This window comes from Oncorhynchus keta, chromosome 6 (genome assembly GCF_023373465.1).
Source record: "Oncorhynchus keta strain PuntledgeMale-10-30-2019 chromosome 6, Oket_V2, whole genome shotgun sequence".
In the NCBI taxonomy this organism is placed as follows: Eukaryota; Metazoa; Chordata; class Actinopteri; order Salmoniformes; family Salmonidae; genus Oncorhynchus; species Oncorhynchus keta.
The window spans coordinates 41,224,908-41,240,127 of NC_068426.1; the positions used below are offsets into that span (position 1 = coordinate 41,224,908).

A 15,220-nucleotide genomic window follows, 5' to 3' on the forward strand; every position below is an offset into this window, starting at 1 on the left:
TTCTGTCTCAGAGCTCTACAGACAATCCCTTCAATCTCATGGCTTGGTTTTTGCTTTGAAATGCACTGTCAACTGTGGGACCTTATATAGACAGCCTTTCCAAATCATGTCCAATCAATTGAATTTACCACAGGACTCCAATCAAGTTGTTGAAACATCTCAAGGATGATCAATGGAAGGACGCACCTGAGCTCAATTTCAAGTCTTCTAGGAAAGGGTCTGAATAGTTATGTATTGTCATTAAGGTGCATTGTGTGTAGATTTGATGAGAATATTTTTTTTTAATCACTTTTAGAACAAAATGTGGAAAAAGTCAACAGGTCTGAATACTTTCTGAATGCCCTGTATAGGCTACAGTAACTAAATAAACTCGCCAGTGGCACTGCTGCCCAAATCGTGGCCTTCCACAGCTATTGATCCTCTGCGGCTAAAGTATGCTCGCTGCTGTAGTATTTCAAATTATTTTATTTCTATGTCTGTTCAGACAAGAGTTAAATCATTTTTTAAATATATCTTTATGTTTTTGGGAAAATTATTTTTACTTATCAGGAGGTGCTGCAGCACCTTCAGTATCCCTATTTCCTGCAGCTATGGAAGGCCCAGTAGTACTTCATAACAACGTGACCTGTTACGGCACCTTTGGCTGTAGGGGGATAAGGACGACTAGCTTGGCTCCCGTCCAGGTCCTTACCTGCGATCAGTCTTGTTGATCAGATCAGACACCTGCTGCAGGAACTCCTTGACATAGAGCACCACGGGCTCCGTGTCATTCAGGTCCAGAGGGGACAGGACCAAGGACAGGTAGTCCAGCCAGTCCACCGCCGGAGCCAGCAGCTGATGGCGAGAGAGCTTAAAGGTCAGAGGTCACTTTTGTGAAAAGGAAAGTTCACCACAAAAACTACATTTTCAGACATGTTCAGAATCCAAAAGTGGCCTCACGTCGAGTCTGTGTCCCACATAGCTTCATGATTTCACAAAATTGTGTAAATCGATCCAATTCATGAGGCACATTGTTGGATCCGCACAACAGGTGGCAGACAGAATTAGGAATTAGAATGGACATTAACCTTAAGGTCAGCCATTTTGGTAAGGCAGTTGGTCAATCATGGTTTGCCAGTGCTGTGTTAAGATAGTTTAAAACAATGAATTTGAATATTATCTGCACTGTATGTTTTTTAGCTAGCAAGCCAGGCAGTTTTAGAGAATATTATTCCATTAATTTATCAAATTAACTACCAATAGACCAATATTCCAGTCAAACGATGCAGTCAATCCATACATTTATGGCATGTTTACATATTATTTTAGAGGCTATTTATACAGCAAATTGGTATACTAGATGCACAAATTATTTATAATTATATGACCAGTGGAGACCTGTCATTCAGGGAAGGTGGGGCTGCCCCACATTTTTGCAAAGAATTAAAAATAAAAATAAAAAACTTGGGGGGCTTAGACACGTGTCACATATCAGTTTACAAATAAATAAGAGAGTTAATAAAGCTGCATACAAACACGGCCTCTTTTTGTTTCCGTGCGCCGTGATTGGCTCAGTGTTCTGTCACTCATGGGGACAGTATGTCACCACCAAGGCTAAAGGTAGAGCTCGAAAATTCAAGCCACTTGGGTGCTGCCATAGAGTTACATTAGAAGTGCCCATCCAAGAAGGCTCAAGGTCATTGGCCACAAATACAATTACGTCAAATCATGTTATATCTACAGTAGCTTTGATTGGACTGATACTTTCAAAATCTTAGCTAGCAGTCATCATCAACAATCTACTGGCAAATCCTTTTTAATCCTTGTCATATGAAGAGAAACAATTAAGAGAAATGACACCTAAACGTATCAGTGCTCAACGGCCATTGGACATAAACATTACACAACAAGTTGGAAATCGCAAATTCAACAATGAGTGGTTTGGAAGGAATCAGTGGCTAACTGCAAGCATTGAAAAGCAATCTGACTGCTATTCAGTAGAGTCACTGTGTAGTCCCAAGTCTAAGGGTCTCTTTTCCTAGTTTAAAATGATAAACATTCAACATTGGCCATGCTGTCAATGAAGCATGACCTGTGTCACGCTCATAACAACTTAACTCGTAACTGCGAAAACTGACTTTAGTGAGTTCAAAACTACCGAGAACACGGGGAAAACGAGGTACGCCTGGGAAAATACGTTTGAACTTTCCTCCAACTCGAAATTGTAAATCTGGAACTCGGGTTCCCAGTTGTCTTGAAAGCACTATCAATCCAGAGAATGGCAGACTTTGATAACAGTTTCAAGACAAAATGTGCCCAAGAAGAACAGGAAGGTGGCACAGCGGTCCAAGTGAGCACAGCACAACAAGGTGAGTTCAAAAATGTATTGTATGCTACTGCATACATGATGTAATATGCCAGGAAGATATGTATAGTAGCCAATGTGCCTCACCCTAAAATGGTCTATTTAACCTGTTTAAGAGAAATGTAATCATTGAATATTGTGAGTTTCATTGTCTGCTTATATGCCCCCTTTTATTCATCCTATGGTTCTGACTTGGTGTACAGGGAGAACACTGTAAGAACGGCCCATGTTCTGAATTATGTCACTGTACATTTCAAAAGTGCTGAACAAATAGTTGTATTGACTACGTCCGTCCTAGCTCGCTCGTTGTCTTAATCGAAATTACAGATGACCTCTTTATCCGCTTGTTGTCCCCTTATGCCATAGTTTGTATATCTCAATTGTCAGTAGAAACCACATTTGTTTAAGCAAGTCAGCCATATCAGCCATTGTTTTTTTAAAGGAGGAAAATGTGGCCGAATGAACTGTTTGACTGCCAGACAAGGCTCCGCTGATAGCCAGGTGTAGCAGTGGTAAGGATTCCCTCCATGGTGAATGAACTGTTTCACTGCCAGACAAGGCTCTGCTGATAGCCAGGTGTAGCAGTGGTAAGGATTCCCTCCATGGTGAATGAACTGTTTCACTGCCAGACAAGGCTCTGCTGATAGCCAGGTGTAGCAGTGGTCAGGATTCCCTCCATGGTGCTGGAAAGAAAGCTCTGCTATTGGGACAGCTTTAACTGTTTGTGGGCACTGTTTGTCACCGTTATAGTGCAATTAATGTATTGTTAAGTGTTGTGTAGTGGCTTTGATGGCATGTAGCCCACATTTATTCATTTTTTTTGGCCCACCAAGAATTACATTCTAAAATCGGCACTGTATATGACAATGTTTTAGGTTGATATTAACTTTATTAAACATATCACATGCCTTACTTTTATTTTCCTGCGTAACTAAAATCAGGAAATGAGTCCCCTACTCCTCTGCCATTCAATTCCAATTCAAATAGTTTGGATTTCTCCCGGACACAATAGCTACCATTTTCTAACTTTGTGGGTTTCATGATATAGCCCCTCTAGTAATTTTACATGATTAGACAGCTCAACATAGTTTTTTTAAGCCGTGTGAAACAGTCTGAACTTAGATTTTTGGGGTGGTTTTGGCAACAATTCCGAATCCCTACCCTCGTCCCTTAACGTGCACGCTTAAATCCATGAGGGGGAAAAGAAATGGACTGGTGTGAGGAATATGATGGAAACGGCCTTCAGCCATGGTTGGATGACAGGAAATGGCTGAGCTGGCCGTCAGGCCAAATGGCCAGGGTCACTGAGCTGGCCGTCAGGCCAAATGACCAGGGTCACTGAGCTGGCCGTCAGGCCAAATGACCAGGGTCACTGAGCTGGCCGTCAGGCCAAATGGCCGGGGTCACTGAGCTGGCCGTCAGGCCAAATGGCCAGGGTCACTGAGCTGGCCGTCAGGCCAAATGGCCGGGGTCACTGAGCTGGCCGTCAGGCCAAATGGCCAGGGTCACTGAGCTGGCCGTCAGGCCAAATGGCCAGGGTCACTGAGCTGGCCGTCAGGCCAAATGGCCAGGGTCACTGAGCTGGCCGTCAGGCCAAATGGCCGGGGTCACTGAGCTGGCCGTCAGGCCAAATGGCCAGGGTCACTGAGCTGGCCGTCAGGCCAAATGGCCGGGGTCACTGAGCTGGCCGTCAGGCCAAATGGCCAGGGTCACTGAGCTGGCCGTCAGGCCAAATGGCCAGGGTCACTGAGCTGGCCGTCAGGCCAAATGGCCAGGGTCACTGAGCTGGCCGTCAGGCCAAATGGCCAGGGTCACTGAGCTGGCCGTCAGGCCAAATGGCCAGGGTCACTGAGCTGGCCGTCAGGCCAAATGGCCAGGGTCACTGAGCTGGCCGTCAGGCCAAATGGCCAGGGTCACTGAGCTGGTCGTCAGGCCAAATGGCCAGGGTCACTGAGCTGGTCGTCAGGCCAAATGACCAGGGTCACTGAGCTGGTCGTCAGGCCAAATGACCAGGGTCACTGAGCTGGTCGTCAGGCCAAATGACCAGGGTCACTGAGCTGGCCGTCAGGCCAAATGACCAGGGTCACTGAGCTAGCCGTCAGGCCAAATGGCCAGGGTCACCGAGCTGGTCGTCAGGCCAAATGGCCAGGGTCACCGAGCTGGCCGTCAGGCCAAATGGCCAGGGTCACTGAGCTGGCCGTCAGGCCAAATGGCCAGGGTCAATGGCCAGGGTCACTGAGCTGGCCGTCAGGCCAAATGGCCGGGGTCACTGAGCTGGCCGTCAGGCCAAATGGCCAGGGTCACTGAGCTGGTCGTCAGGCCAAATGGCCAGGGTCACTGAGCTGGCCGTCAGGCCAAATGGCCGGGGTCACTGAGCTGGCCGTCAGGCCAAATGGCCAGGGTCACTGAGCTGGCCGTCAGGCCAAATGGCCGGGGTCACTGAGCTGGCCGTCAGGCCAAATGGCCAGGGTCACTGAGCTGGCCGTCAGGCCAAATGGCCGGGGTCACTGAGCTGGCCGTCAGGCCAAATGGCCGGGTCACTGAGCTGGCCGTCAGGCCAAATGGCCAGGGTCACTGAGCTGGCCGTCAGGCCAAATGGCCGGGGTCACTGAGCTGGTCGTCAGGCCAAATGGCCGGGGTCACTGAGCTGGTCGTCAGGCCAAATGGCCGGGGTCACTGAGCTGGTCGTCAGGCCAAATGACCAGGGTCACTGAGCTGGTCGTCAGGCCAAATGACCAGGGTCACTGAGCTGGTCGTCAGGCCAAATGGCCAGGGTCACTGAGCTGGCCGTCAGGCCAAATGGTCAGGGTCACTGAGCTAGCCGTCAGGCCAAATGGCCAGGGTCACTGAGCTGGTCGTCAGGCCAAATGGCCAGGGTCACTGAGCTGGTCGTCAGGCCAAATGGCCAGGGTCACTGAGCTGGTCGTCAGGCCAAATGGCCAGGGTCACTGAGCTGGTCGTCAGGCCAAATGGCCAGGGTCACTGAGCTGGTCGTCAGGCCAAATGGCCAGGGTCACTGAGCTGGTCGTCAGGCCAAATGGCCAGGGTCACTGAGCTGGTCGTCAGGCCAAATGGCCAGGGTCACTGAGCTGGTCGTCAGGCCAAATGACCAGGGTCACTGAGCTGGTCGTCAGGCCAAATGGCCGGGTCACTGAGCTGGCCGTCAGGCCAAATGGCCAGGGTCACTGAGCTAGCCGTCAGGCCAAATGGCCGGGTCACTGAGCTGGCCGTCAGGCCAAATGGCCAGGGTCACTGAGCTGGCCGTCAGGCCAAATGGCCGGGTCACTGAGCTGGTCGTCAGGCCAAATGGCCGGGGTCACTGAGCTGGTCGTCAGGCCAAATGGCCGGGGTCACTGAGCTGGTCGTCAGGCCAAATGACCAGGGTCACTGAGCTGGTCGTCAGGCCAAATGACCAGGGTCACTGAGCTGGTCGTCAGGCCAAATGACCAGGGTCACTGAGCTGGCCGTCAGGCCAAATGACCAGGGTCACTGAGCTAGCCGTCAGGCCAAATGGCCAGGGTCACTGAGCTGGCCGTCAGGCCAAATGGCCAGGGTCACTGAGCTGGCCGTCAGGCCAAATGGCCAGGGTCACTGAGCTGGCCGTCAGGCCAAATGGCCAGGGTCACTGAGCTGGCCGTCAGGCCAAATGGCCAGGGTCACTGAGCTAGCCGTCAGGCCAAATGGCCAGGGTCACTGAGCTGGTCGTCAGGCCAAATGGCCAGGGTCACTGAGCTGGTCGTCAGGCCAAATGGCCAGGGTCACTGAGCTGGTCGTCAGGCCAAATGGCCGGGGTCACTGAGCTGGCCGTCAGGCCAAATGGCCAGGGTCACTGAGCTAGCCGTCAGGCCAAATGGCCGGGGTCACTGAGCTAGCCGTCAGGCCAAATGGCCGGGGTCACTGAGCTGGCCGTCAGGCCAAATGGCCAGGGTCACTGAGCTGGCCGTCAGGCCAAATGGCCAGGGTCACTGAGCTAGCCGTCAGGCCAAAACTGAGCTAGCCGTCAGGCCAAATGGCCAGGGTCACTGAGCTAGCCGTCAGGCCAAATGGCCAGGGTCACTGAGCTGGCCGTCAGGCCAAATGGCCAGGGTCACTGAGCTAGCCGTCAGGCCAAAAGCTAGCCGTCAGGCCAAATGGCCAGGGTCACTGAGCTGGTCGTCAGGCCAAATGGCCAGGGTCACTGAGCTGGTCGTCAGGCCAAATGGCCAGGGTCACTGAGCTGGTCGTCAGGCCAAATGACCAGGGTCACTGTAATAACTGTTCGAATAGCAAAAAAAAATTTTTTTTAAATAAACCATAATCTTCTACTCCGCTCCTGACTAAGTGCTGCCATAGAAATAGAATGAATAGAACAGGCATCCAAGTCAATGATGGCATAATGGATGGCATAATGGATGGACTGGCTGCCATTGCAAGTGTACCCACAGAGCAAAGCAGGAAGTAAAGTATGTGCTAAAATATGTGCTGTGATTTGTTGATTCAACACAACTGACTTTAAAAAGACATTTCCATTGCATGAGCCACATCAGTTGACATAATTTGAATGAGGAGCATTCTACATTACCATGGAAATGATTGCATCACGATACCAGGCAGCCATTGGGGAGTGTAACAGTCAAATTGCCAGGGTTAAAGGTTTCATGCCTCAAATTGAGAAATATCAATTTTGTCGATTTGGGACACAATCACTTGAGCATTTGTCTTTCCAATGTGTGTATGTGACTATGTTCTGGGTGGATCTTAGGCTGGACTTGGGTAAAGGATTTGGTAAGGACATCCATCTGCAAGCTTGTGGTATTCTTTTTGTTTTTGATAGTCCAAGATTCTCCATTAACGAAAAGTATGTGATGAATTTAATTAAATTATTGTTAAATATCACTTCGACCTAACTATTTTTATAAGAAAAAAAAAACCACCCTATTCAATATTTGTAAAGGTAGATTTAAATAACCAGTTTGCGCAATTGAATACTATGCTCTGTAAGAATAAGAAGGTAATGAAATCAATCGATACGCAGATGTATTTTAAATGTTTTAAAATTTCTGTTTTATGTTCAATTTTAAGGATGTATAGAGTATGGATGTATTGGTATGTCCAACAAAGCTGTTGCCAGAGAATGTAATGTTAATTTCTCTACCATAAGCCGAGTCCAATGTAATTTTAGAGAATTTTCTAGTACGTCCAAATGGCCTCACAGACCACGTGACCACAGACCATGTGACCACAGACCACGTGACCACAGACCACGTGACCACAGACCACGTGACCACAGACCACGTGACCACAGACCACGTGACCACAGACCACGTGACCACAGACCACGTGACCACAGACCACGTGACCACAGACCACGTGACCACAGACCACGTGAACCACAGACCACGTGACCACAGACCACGTGACCACAGACCACGTGACCACAGACCACGTGACCACAGACCACGTGACCACAGACCACGTGACCACAGACCACGTGACCACAGACCACGTGACCACAGACCACAGACCACGTGTAACCACACCAGCCCAGGACCTCCACATTAGGCGTAAAATCACCTGCGGGATCGTTAGAGACCAGCCACCCGGACTGCTGATGACACTGTGATGACACTGTGGGTTTACACAGCTGAAGAATTTCTGCAAAAACTGTCAGAAACAGTCTCAGGGAAGCTCATCTGCGTGCTCGTCCTCTTGACCCGATTGTTGTTTGGCATCATAACAGACTTCTGTGGGCGAATGCTCACCTTCTATGGCCACTGGCACAGTGGAGAAGTGTGCTCTTCACAGACGAATCCCGGTTTCAACGGGCAGATGGCATTGTGTGGGCGAGCGGTTTGCGGATGTCAACGTTGTGAACAGAGTGCCCCATGGTGATAGATGGCCATTTGAATGCACAGAGATACCGGGACGAGATCCTGAGGCCCATTATCATGCCATTCATCCACCACCATCACCTCATGTTTCAGCATGATAATGCACAGCTCCATGTCGCAAGGATCTGTACACAATTCCTGGAAGACGAAAATGTCGCAGTTCTTCCATGGCCTGCATTCTCACCAGACATGTCACCCATTGAGCACGTTTGGAATGCTCGAGATGTGTCGCGCTGCATGGGGAAAATGGTGGTCACATCAGATACTGACTAGTGTTCTGATCCACGCCCCTACCTTTTTCTTAAGGTGTATGAGAAATGCATAGATTAGGACCAAATGAATTGACTGATTTCCTTATACGAACTGTAACTCAGTAAAATCTTTGAAATTGTTGCGTTTATACTTTTGTTCAGTGTATATTTCAACAAAGTATTGTTGCAGGAGTGCTAATCGTATCAGTTTCTAACAAACGGTTTTCAGAACATTCTGAGATGGAAGAGGATTGACACACCCACCGAGTGCTTTTTGAGGTGGAACAACACATAAAATTGTCAGTGGTATGACGGCTGGTTACACAAAGAAAGGGGGTTGGGTTTGAATGAAAGCGCGGGAAGACTGAGGAACAAAGAGAGGCAAAATCCATCGGACCTTATGAAGCTATGCTATCGTAAATACAGAATCGTATGAATTCTAAATAACCGCCCATTTGGAAAAGGAAAATGCAATAAATATTTACTCTGAGCTGTGCTTCGATAGATTGGTCGTAGATGGAAGGCAGGGATGCCCAGCAGAGATCTCTCGTCCTTTGAAGAATATGTCTTGTGGTAGAACGGATACGTTGTAGTACCCTGTCTTTCTGAAGAGATTGTCCGTCCTTTCCTAGCCCACGTTTACAGCTGCTTCTGTGTTTGCTGCTGCTAGCTCAACATCTAGGATGTATCACTTCTTTAGTGAATAAGAGTTCAAAGTTCATACCAAGTTGCCATTACTATAAGCTCATGCTATATTTTGGCTGGTATAGTTGAAATTTATCCTTCCAGCGTGTCGACCTCCACGTTGAAATTCGCCCTTCTAAACGTATGGACATCAGTCCTCCCGTCACCGGGAACACAATGCTAATTAGGTTGTAGTCATTTAACCAGTCGCAACCAGAGCTCACGCCGAGGTTGGTTAGTTAGTTCTGTAGTTGATATTAGCCCTTTTAAACATATGGTCAAAAGTCCTCACGTCATCAGAAACACCAGGTTGACTTTCGTCAAAGGGCTTTTTGTAGTGGAGAGAAGGGCGTGTTTCATAGTTCACAACCAATGTCTGTTCACTTGGGCGGGGCCACTGAGTGAGCATAGTTCACAACCAATGTCTGTTCACTTGGGCGGGGCCACTGAGTGAGCAGAGTTTACTTTATGAAAACAATTCTCTCATTTAGAAGCTAAAATTACATTTCATCTTTTCACAAATAGTTTCATATTTAAACATTTAAATTGCACAACAATTCCATGTGATTCTGATAACTAGAATGTGTAGCCTTTCCAAGATACAGTTTTTGTCATCCTATCATCGGTAATAATGTCTCAGACGACAACTGATCTGACATATTCTTTAAGTACCAACAGATATTTTCAACTGGTTGGATTACCAAAATATGGTTCCGTTCCCAACCTTTTGATGTTACCAGACTCTCTCTATGTTAACAAAGGGCTTTCCAAGAGTCAAATGTAGAGTTGAGAGAGAAAATAGGGGAAAGGTATTTATGAGGGTCATAAACCTCCCCAACAGGGCAACTTCATGACAATGTGCAGTTCTGCTGCGGCCGTGGAGATAGAAAGGTCTAGCAACAGCTCTTGGCAAGAGGCACCTTGGCGACCTGGACAGTGTTCATAAACAAAGAAGAGGACCGCAGGAGAAGCAGAGGAGAATAGTCCTCAGAGGAAGAAAAAAAACAGACAAAGGTTGTGAAGAGGTCACAGGTTTCAGATGGTGGTGGTGATTTGGTTCGGGGATGGGATGTGTGAAAAACCCATGCATGTTTTGACAAATGGAGACAGGAGGAAAAGTGAGAACAGACTATAATTGATTAAAGAGTAAAGTTTTTCCAGCCTGATCCGATGACATGTGTCCACTCAAATCTACCTCACTTCATGTACCTCCTTCCCGTTCTCCCACACACATGGAAGCTCACATGTTCTCTCCCTCTCTCTCGCTGTAACCCCCACCTGACAGATGCACACACACCTGCAGCTCGGCGATGGTGATCTTGTGGTAGATCTTCTCCTTGTCGCAGCATTTGTCCTGGGATATGGTGATGTTGGCGAGCGTCGTCTCAAAGTCCAGGATCTGCTGCATCTGGCTCTGCGTGGAGTTCTTATCACCTCCCAACAGCAGGCCCAGCTCCACCATGTAATCCAGATATGCCTTCAACGCATGGGAGAGGATATAATCCACGTTTTTCCTCATACAAGTAGAAACAAGTGTCATTAACCACCCACGGACTGGTTCATAATAAATGGACTATTCCACCCTGACAGCGTTTGTGTGCATTGTGTCACGCGATATGATTGATCACGTTTGCAATCTAATTTGTTACAGTACCTAATTTTGACAGCCATGAATAGGCAAAGACCCCCACCCTTACTGGCCACCACCCACCCCTCTAGCCACCCAAACTTTTACTCACCTTTTCATTGGCTGTGTTGCCGTCATAGTCCCGCGGGGGGAGGAACAACCCTGATTGGTCCACCTGGCCGAAATACATCAACAGGTGAGCCAACACACTAATCATAAGGGAGAATGAATTGAAGTGTGCAGAGTCCATTCACTTTCACATTTGGCACCTGTTAAAAGCCATTGAATATTTATTCTCAAACAAATGAACAAACATAACACCTTATTAAAATAAATACTCGTGCACATACCTCTGAACTGCTGATTTGGTTGACGTTACGGTCAATATATGGTTTTGTTCTTACATAAGGAACTGGCTTCATTAAAGTGTTACCAGACTGTTATTCCCAGCACCACATAGTGACAGTGCGAGAGTGCATGTGTCTCTGTGCACATGCACAGGCTACATTATACCTAAATGTAGGCCTACAACAAAATGTGAAGAAAAAAAGTCAAGGGGTGTGAATACTTTCTGAAGGCACTACATTATTTCATTCCAAGTCATCATCTCATCACTATAGAGCTGCTGCCTACGCTGACTGACAAAATCACTATTTTAGTAGTTCTTCAGAGAATAAGGCATACTTTTATGAATGCTGAATGCCAACTTTCAATCACTTAGTGCCTTCAGAAAGTATTCTGTGACTTATTCCACATTTTGTAGGATTAAAAATTATTTGTAAATTTTGGTCAGTGTTCTACATAAAATATTCTGTCAAGGTGGAAGAAAAATTCTAACAAATAGAAACATCCCGTTTTCAGGACCCTGTCTTTCAAAGATCATTTGTAAAAATTCAAATAACTTCAGAGAACTTCTTTGGAAAGGGTTTATTTGTGAATAATTGGCTCTCTTTCTGGGACCAAGCCTGGCCTGCTGAGGAGTGACGGACTCCATCCTAGCTGGAGGGGTGCTCTCATCTTATCTACGAACATAGACAGGGCTCTAACTCCCCTAGCTCCCCAATGAGATAGCCAGCCTGCCAGCTTAGAGGTCTGCCACTAGCACAGTCAGTGTAGTCAGCTCAGCTATCCCCATTGAGACCGTGTCTGTGCCTCGATCTAGGTTAGGCAAAACTAAACATGGCGGTGTTCGCTTTAGCTTTCTCACTGGAATAAAGAATTCCTCCATTCCTGTCATTATTGAAAGAGAATGTGATCTATCACATCTCAAAATAGGGCTACTTAATGTTAGAGCCCTCATTTCCAAAGCAGTTATAGTCAATGAACTTATCATGATGCGATTGGCCTAACTGAAACATGGCTTAAGCCTGATGAATTTACTGTGTTAAATGAGGCCTCACCTCCTGGTTACACTAGTGACCATATCCCCCGCGCATCCCGCAAAGGCGGAGGTGTTGCTAACATTTACGATAGCAAATTTATATTTACACACAAAAACGACTGCGTTTTCATCTTTTGAGCTTCTAGTCATGAAATCTATGCAGCCTATTCAATCACTTTTTATAGTTACTGTTTACAGGCCTCCTGGGCCATATACAGCGTTCCTCACTGAGTTCCTATCGGACCTTGTAGTCATGGCAGATAATATTCACATTTTTGGTGACTTTAATATTCACATGGAAAAGTCCACAAACCCACTCCAAAAGGCTTTCGGAGTCATCATCGACTCTGTGAGTTTTGTCCAACATGTCTCCGGATCTACTCACTGCCACAGTCATACTCTGGACCTAGTTTTGTCCCGTGGAATAAATGTTGTGGATCTTAATGTTTTTCCTCATAATCCTGGACTATCAGACCACCAGTTCATTACTTTTGCAATAGTAACAAATAATCTGCTCAGACCCCAACCAAGGATCATCAAAAGCCATGCTATAAATTCTCGGACAACTCAAAGATTCCTAGATGCCTTTCCAGACTCCTTCCACCTACCCAAGGACATCAGAGTACAAAAATCAGTTAACCACCTAACTGAGGAACTCAATTTGACCTTACGTAATATCCTAGATGCAGTCACAACCCTAAAAACAAAAAAAAACATTTGTCATAAGAAACTAGCTCCCTGGTATATAGAAAATACCCGAGCTTTGAAGCAAGCTTCCAGAAAATTGGAACGGAAGTCTCCTGACTAGCTTGGAAAGACAGTACCGTGCAGTATTGAAGAGCCCTCACTGCTGCTCCACCAATCTGGAAGTCTTCTGACTAGCTTGGAGAGACAGTACCGTGCAGTATTGAAGAGCCCTCACTGCTGCTCCACCAAACTGGAAGTCTTCTGACTAGCTTGGAGAGACAGTACAGTATCGAAGAGCCCTCACTGCTGCTCCACCAAACTGGAAGTCTTCTGACTAGCTTGGAGAGACAGTACCGTATCGAAGAGCCCTCACTGCTGCTCGTTCATCCTATTTTTCCAACTTAATTGAGGAAAATAAGAACAATTCAAAATGTATTTTTGATACTGTCACAAAGCTTACTAAAAAGCAACATTCCCCAAGAAAGGATGGCTTTCACTTCAGCAGTGATAAATTCATGAAATTCCATGCCGTCCCTAGGAGGTGTGCATCACTTGAGTGGGTTGAGTCACTGACGTAATCTTACTGTCCGGTTTGGAGCCCCCCTTGGGTTTGTCCCATGGAGGAGATGTTCGTGGGCTATACTCGGCCTTTTCTCAGGATGATAAGTTGGTGGTTGAAGATATCCCTCTAGTGGTGTAGGGGCTGTGCTTTGGCAACGTGGGTGGGGTTATATCGTGCCTGTTTGGCCCAGTCAAGGGGGTATCGTCAGACGGAGCCACAGTGTCTCCCGACCCCTCCCCTCTCAGCCTCCAGTATTTATGCTGCAGTAGTTTGTGTCGGGGGGCTAGGATCAGTCTGTTATATCTGGAGTATTTCTCCTGTGTGAATCTCTCTCTCCTGGCCTGATGACTCCTTGCTGTCCCCAGTCCACCTGGTCGTGCTGCTGCTCCAGTTTCAACTGTTCTGCCTGCGACTATGGAATCCTGACCTGTTCACCGGACGTGCTACCTGTCCCAGACCTGCTACCTGTCCCAGGCCTGCTGTTTTCAACTCTCTAGAGACAGCAGGATCTGTAGAGCTACTCTGAATGATCAGCTATGAAAAGCCAACTGACATTTACTCCTGAGGTGCTGACCTGTTACACCCTCTACAACCACTGTGATTATTATTATTTGACCATGCTGGTCATTTATGAACATTTGAACATCTTGGCCATGTTCTGTTATAATCTCCACCCGGCACAGCCAGAAGAGGACTGGCCACCCCTCATAGCCTGGGTCCTCTCTAGGTTTCTTCCTAGGTTTTGGCCTTTCTAGGGAGTTTTACCAAGCCACCATGCTTCTACAACTGCATTGCTTGCTGTTTGGGGTTTTAGGCTGGGTTTCTGTACAGCACTGAGATATCAGCTGATGTACGAAGGGCTATATAAATACATTTGATTTGCCTCATGCAGTGAGACACATCTCCTACGCTTTGGGTTGATCAGGTTGTTGATTGTGGCCTGTGGAATGTTGTCCCACTCCTCTTCAATGGCTGGGAGAAGTTGCTGGATTGCTTTTCCGACTCACTATGCTTCTACATCTGCATTGCTTGCTGTTTGGGGTTTTAGGCTGGGTTTCTGTACAGCACTTTGAGATATCAGCTGATGTAAGAAGGGCTTTATAAAAAAAATATTTCCTTTATTTTGGCAGCTACATGTATATTGGCACACTTACCCTCTTGTTACAGACCAAGGGTAACAAAGTCAACCTTGAAGTTGGCCAAGTTGCCCTGTTAAATGTGACTTGATGGTGGCTCTACCGTTTAACATCTCCGATAGGTGGATATGTTATTTTGTTATTGAACATACAAATGACTTGTGGTAGCAGGGCGGCTATTTGTGCCAGGTTTTCCTATGAGAAAAGCTAGGAGCTAGCCACTTTAGACCAAATGTCTAAACCTCCAGTCTAAGCACAAGTTTGCGAGTATGCACCCACACTGTATAGCCCGGAAACATGTGCCACACCCCGCGGGCCCAGAGAGTAAATCAAGTACACATACATATAGGCTTACAGGTGGCTCAGATAACCGCGTCTGCAACCGGTAACCGTCAAGCAATTAACTTCCGGTCTCAAGGTAATTGACCATTAATGAACAGACACATTCAGCATCTCCTGGCTTCCACACACCTACAAGTCACTAATGCAGAACTTTGGAACATATACATTTTAACGTATCATAAATCTATATAATATAGCCTGCTCCATCACAATAAATCCATTATATATTTATTTTAGACAGGTCTAAAGAAACATGATATAAATTAAATGTAGTCTATTTCAGAAGAACAGAACAGCATACTCTGAGTTGTCCTTATGTTAGGCCCTGATCTGAAT

At 46.8% G+C, this 15,220-nt stretch overlaps 1 protein-coding gene across 4 annotated transcripts in view; it reads right to left on the reverse strand.

Moving 5' to 3' along the window:
* Positions 1–15,220, reverse strand: part of LOC118385527 (endothelin-converting enzyme 2-like) — a 60,120-nt gene that overhangs the window by 26,610 nt on the left and 18,290 nt on the right. For all 4 annotated transcript variants that reach the window (XR_008139540.1, XM_035772735.2, XM_035772736.2 and 1 more), the window contains exons 6-8: positions 10,889–10,951; positions 10,447–10,626; positions 692–834 (exon numbers count right to left, since the gene is read on the reverse strand). Coding sequence is in view for 3 of the 4 variants with exons in the window: in XM_035772735.2 (XP_035628628.1) it covers positions 692–834; positions 10,447–10,626; positions 10,889–10,951 (386 nt within the window). In the remaining variant the exon portion in view is untranslated. The remainder of the gene's footprint in view (positions 1–691; positions 835–10,446; positions 10,627–10,888; positions 10,952–15,220) is intronic.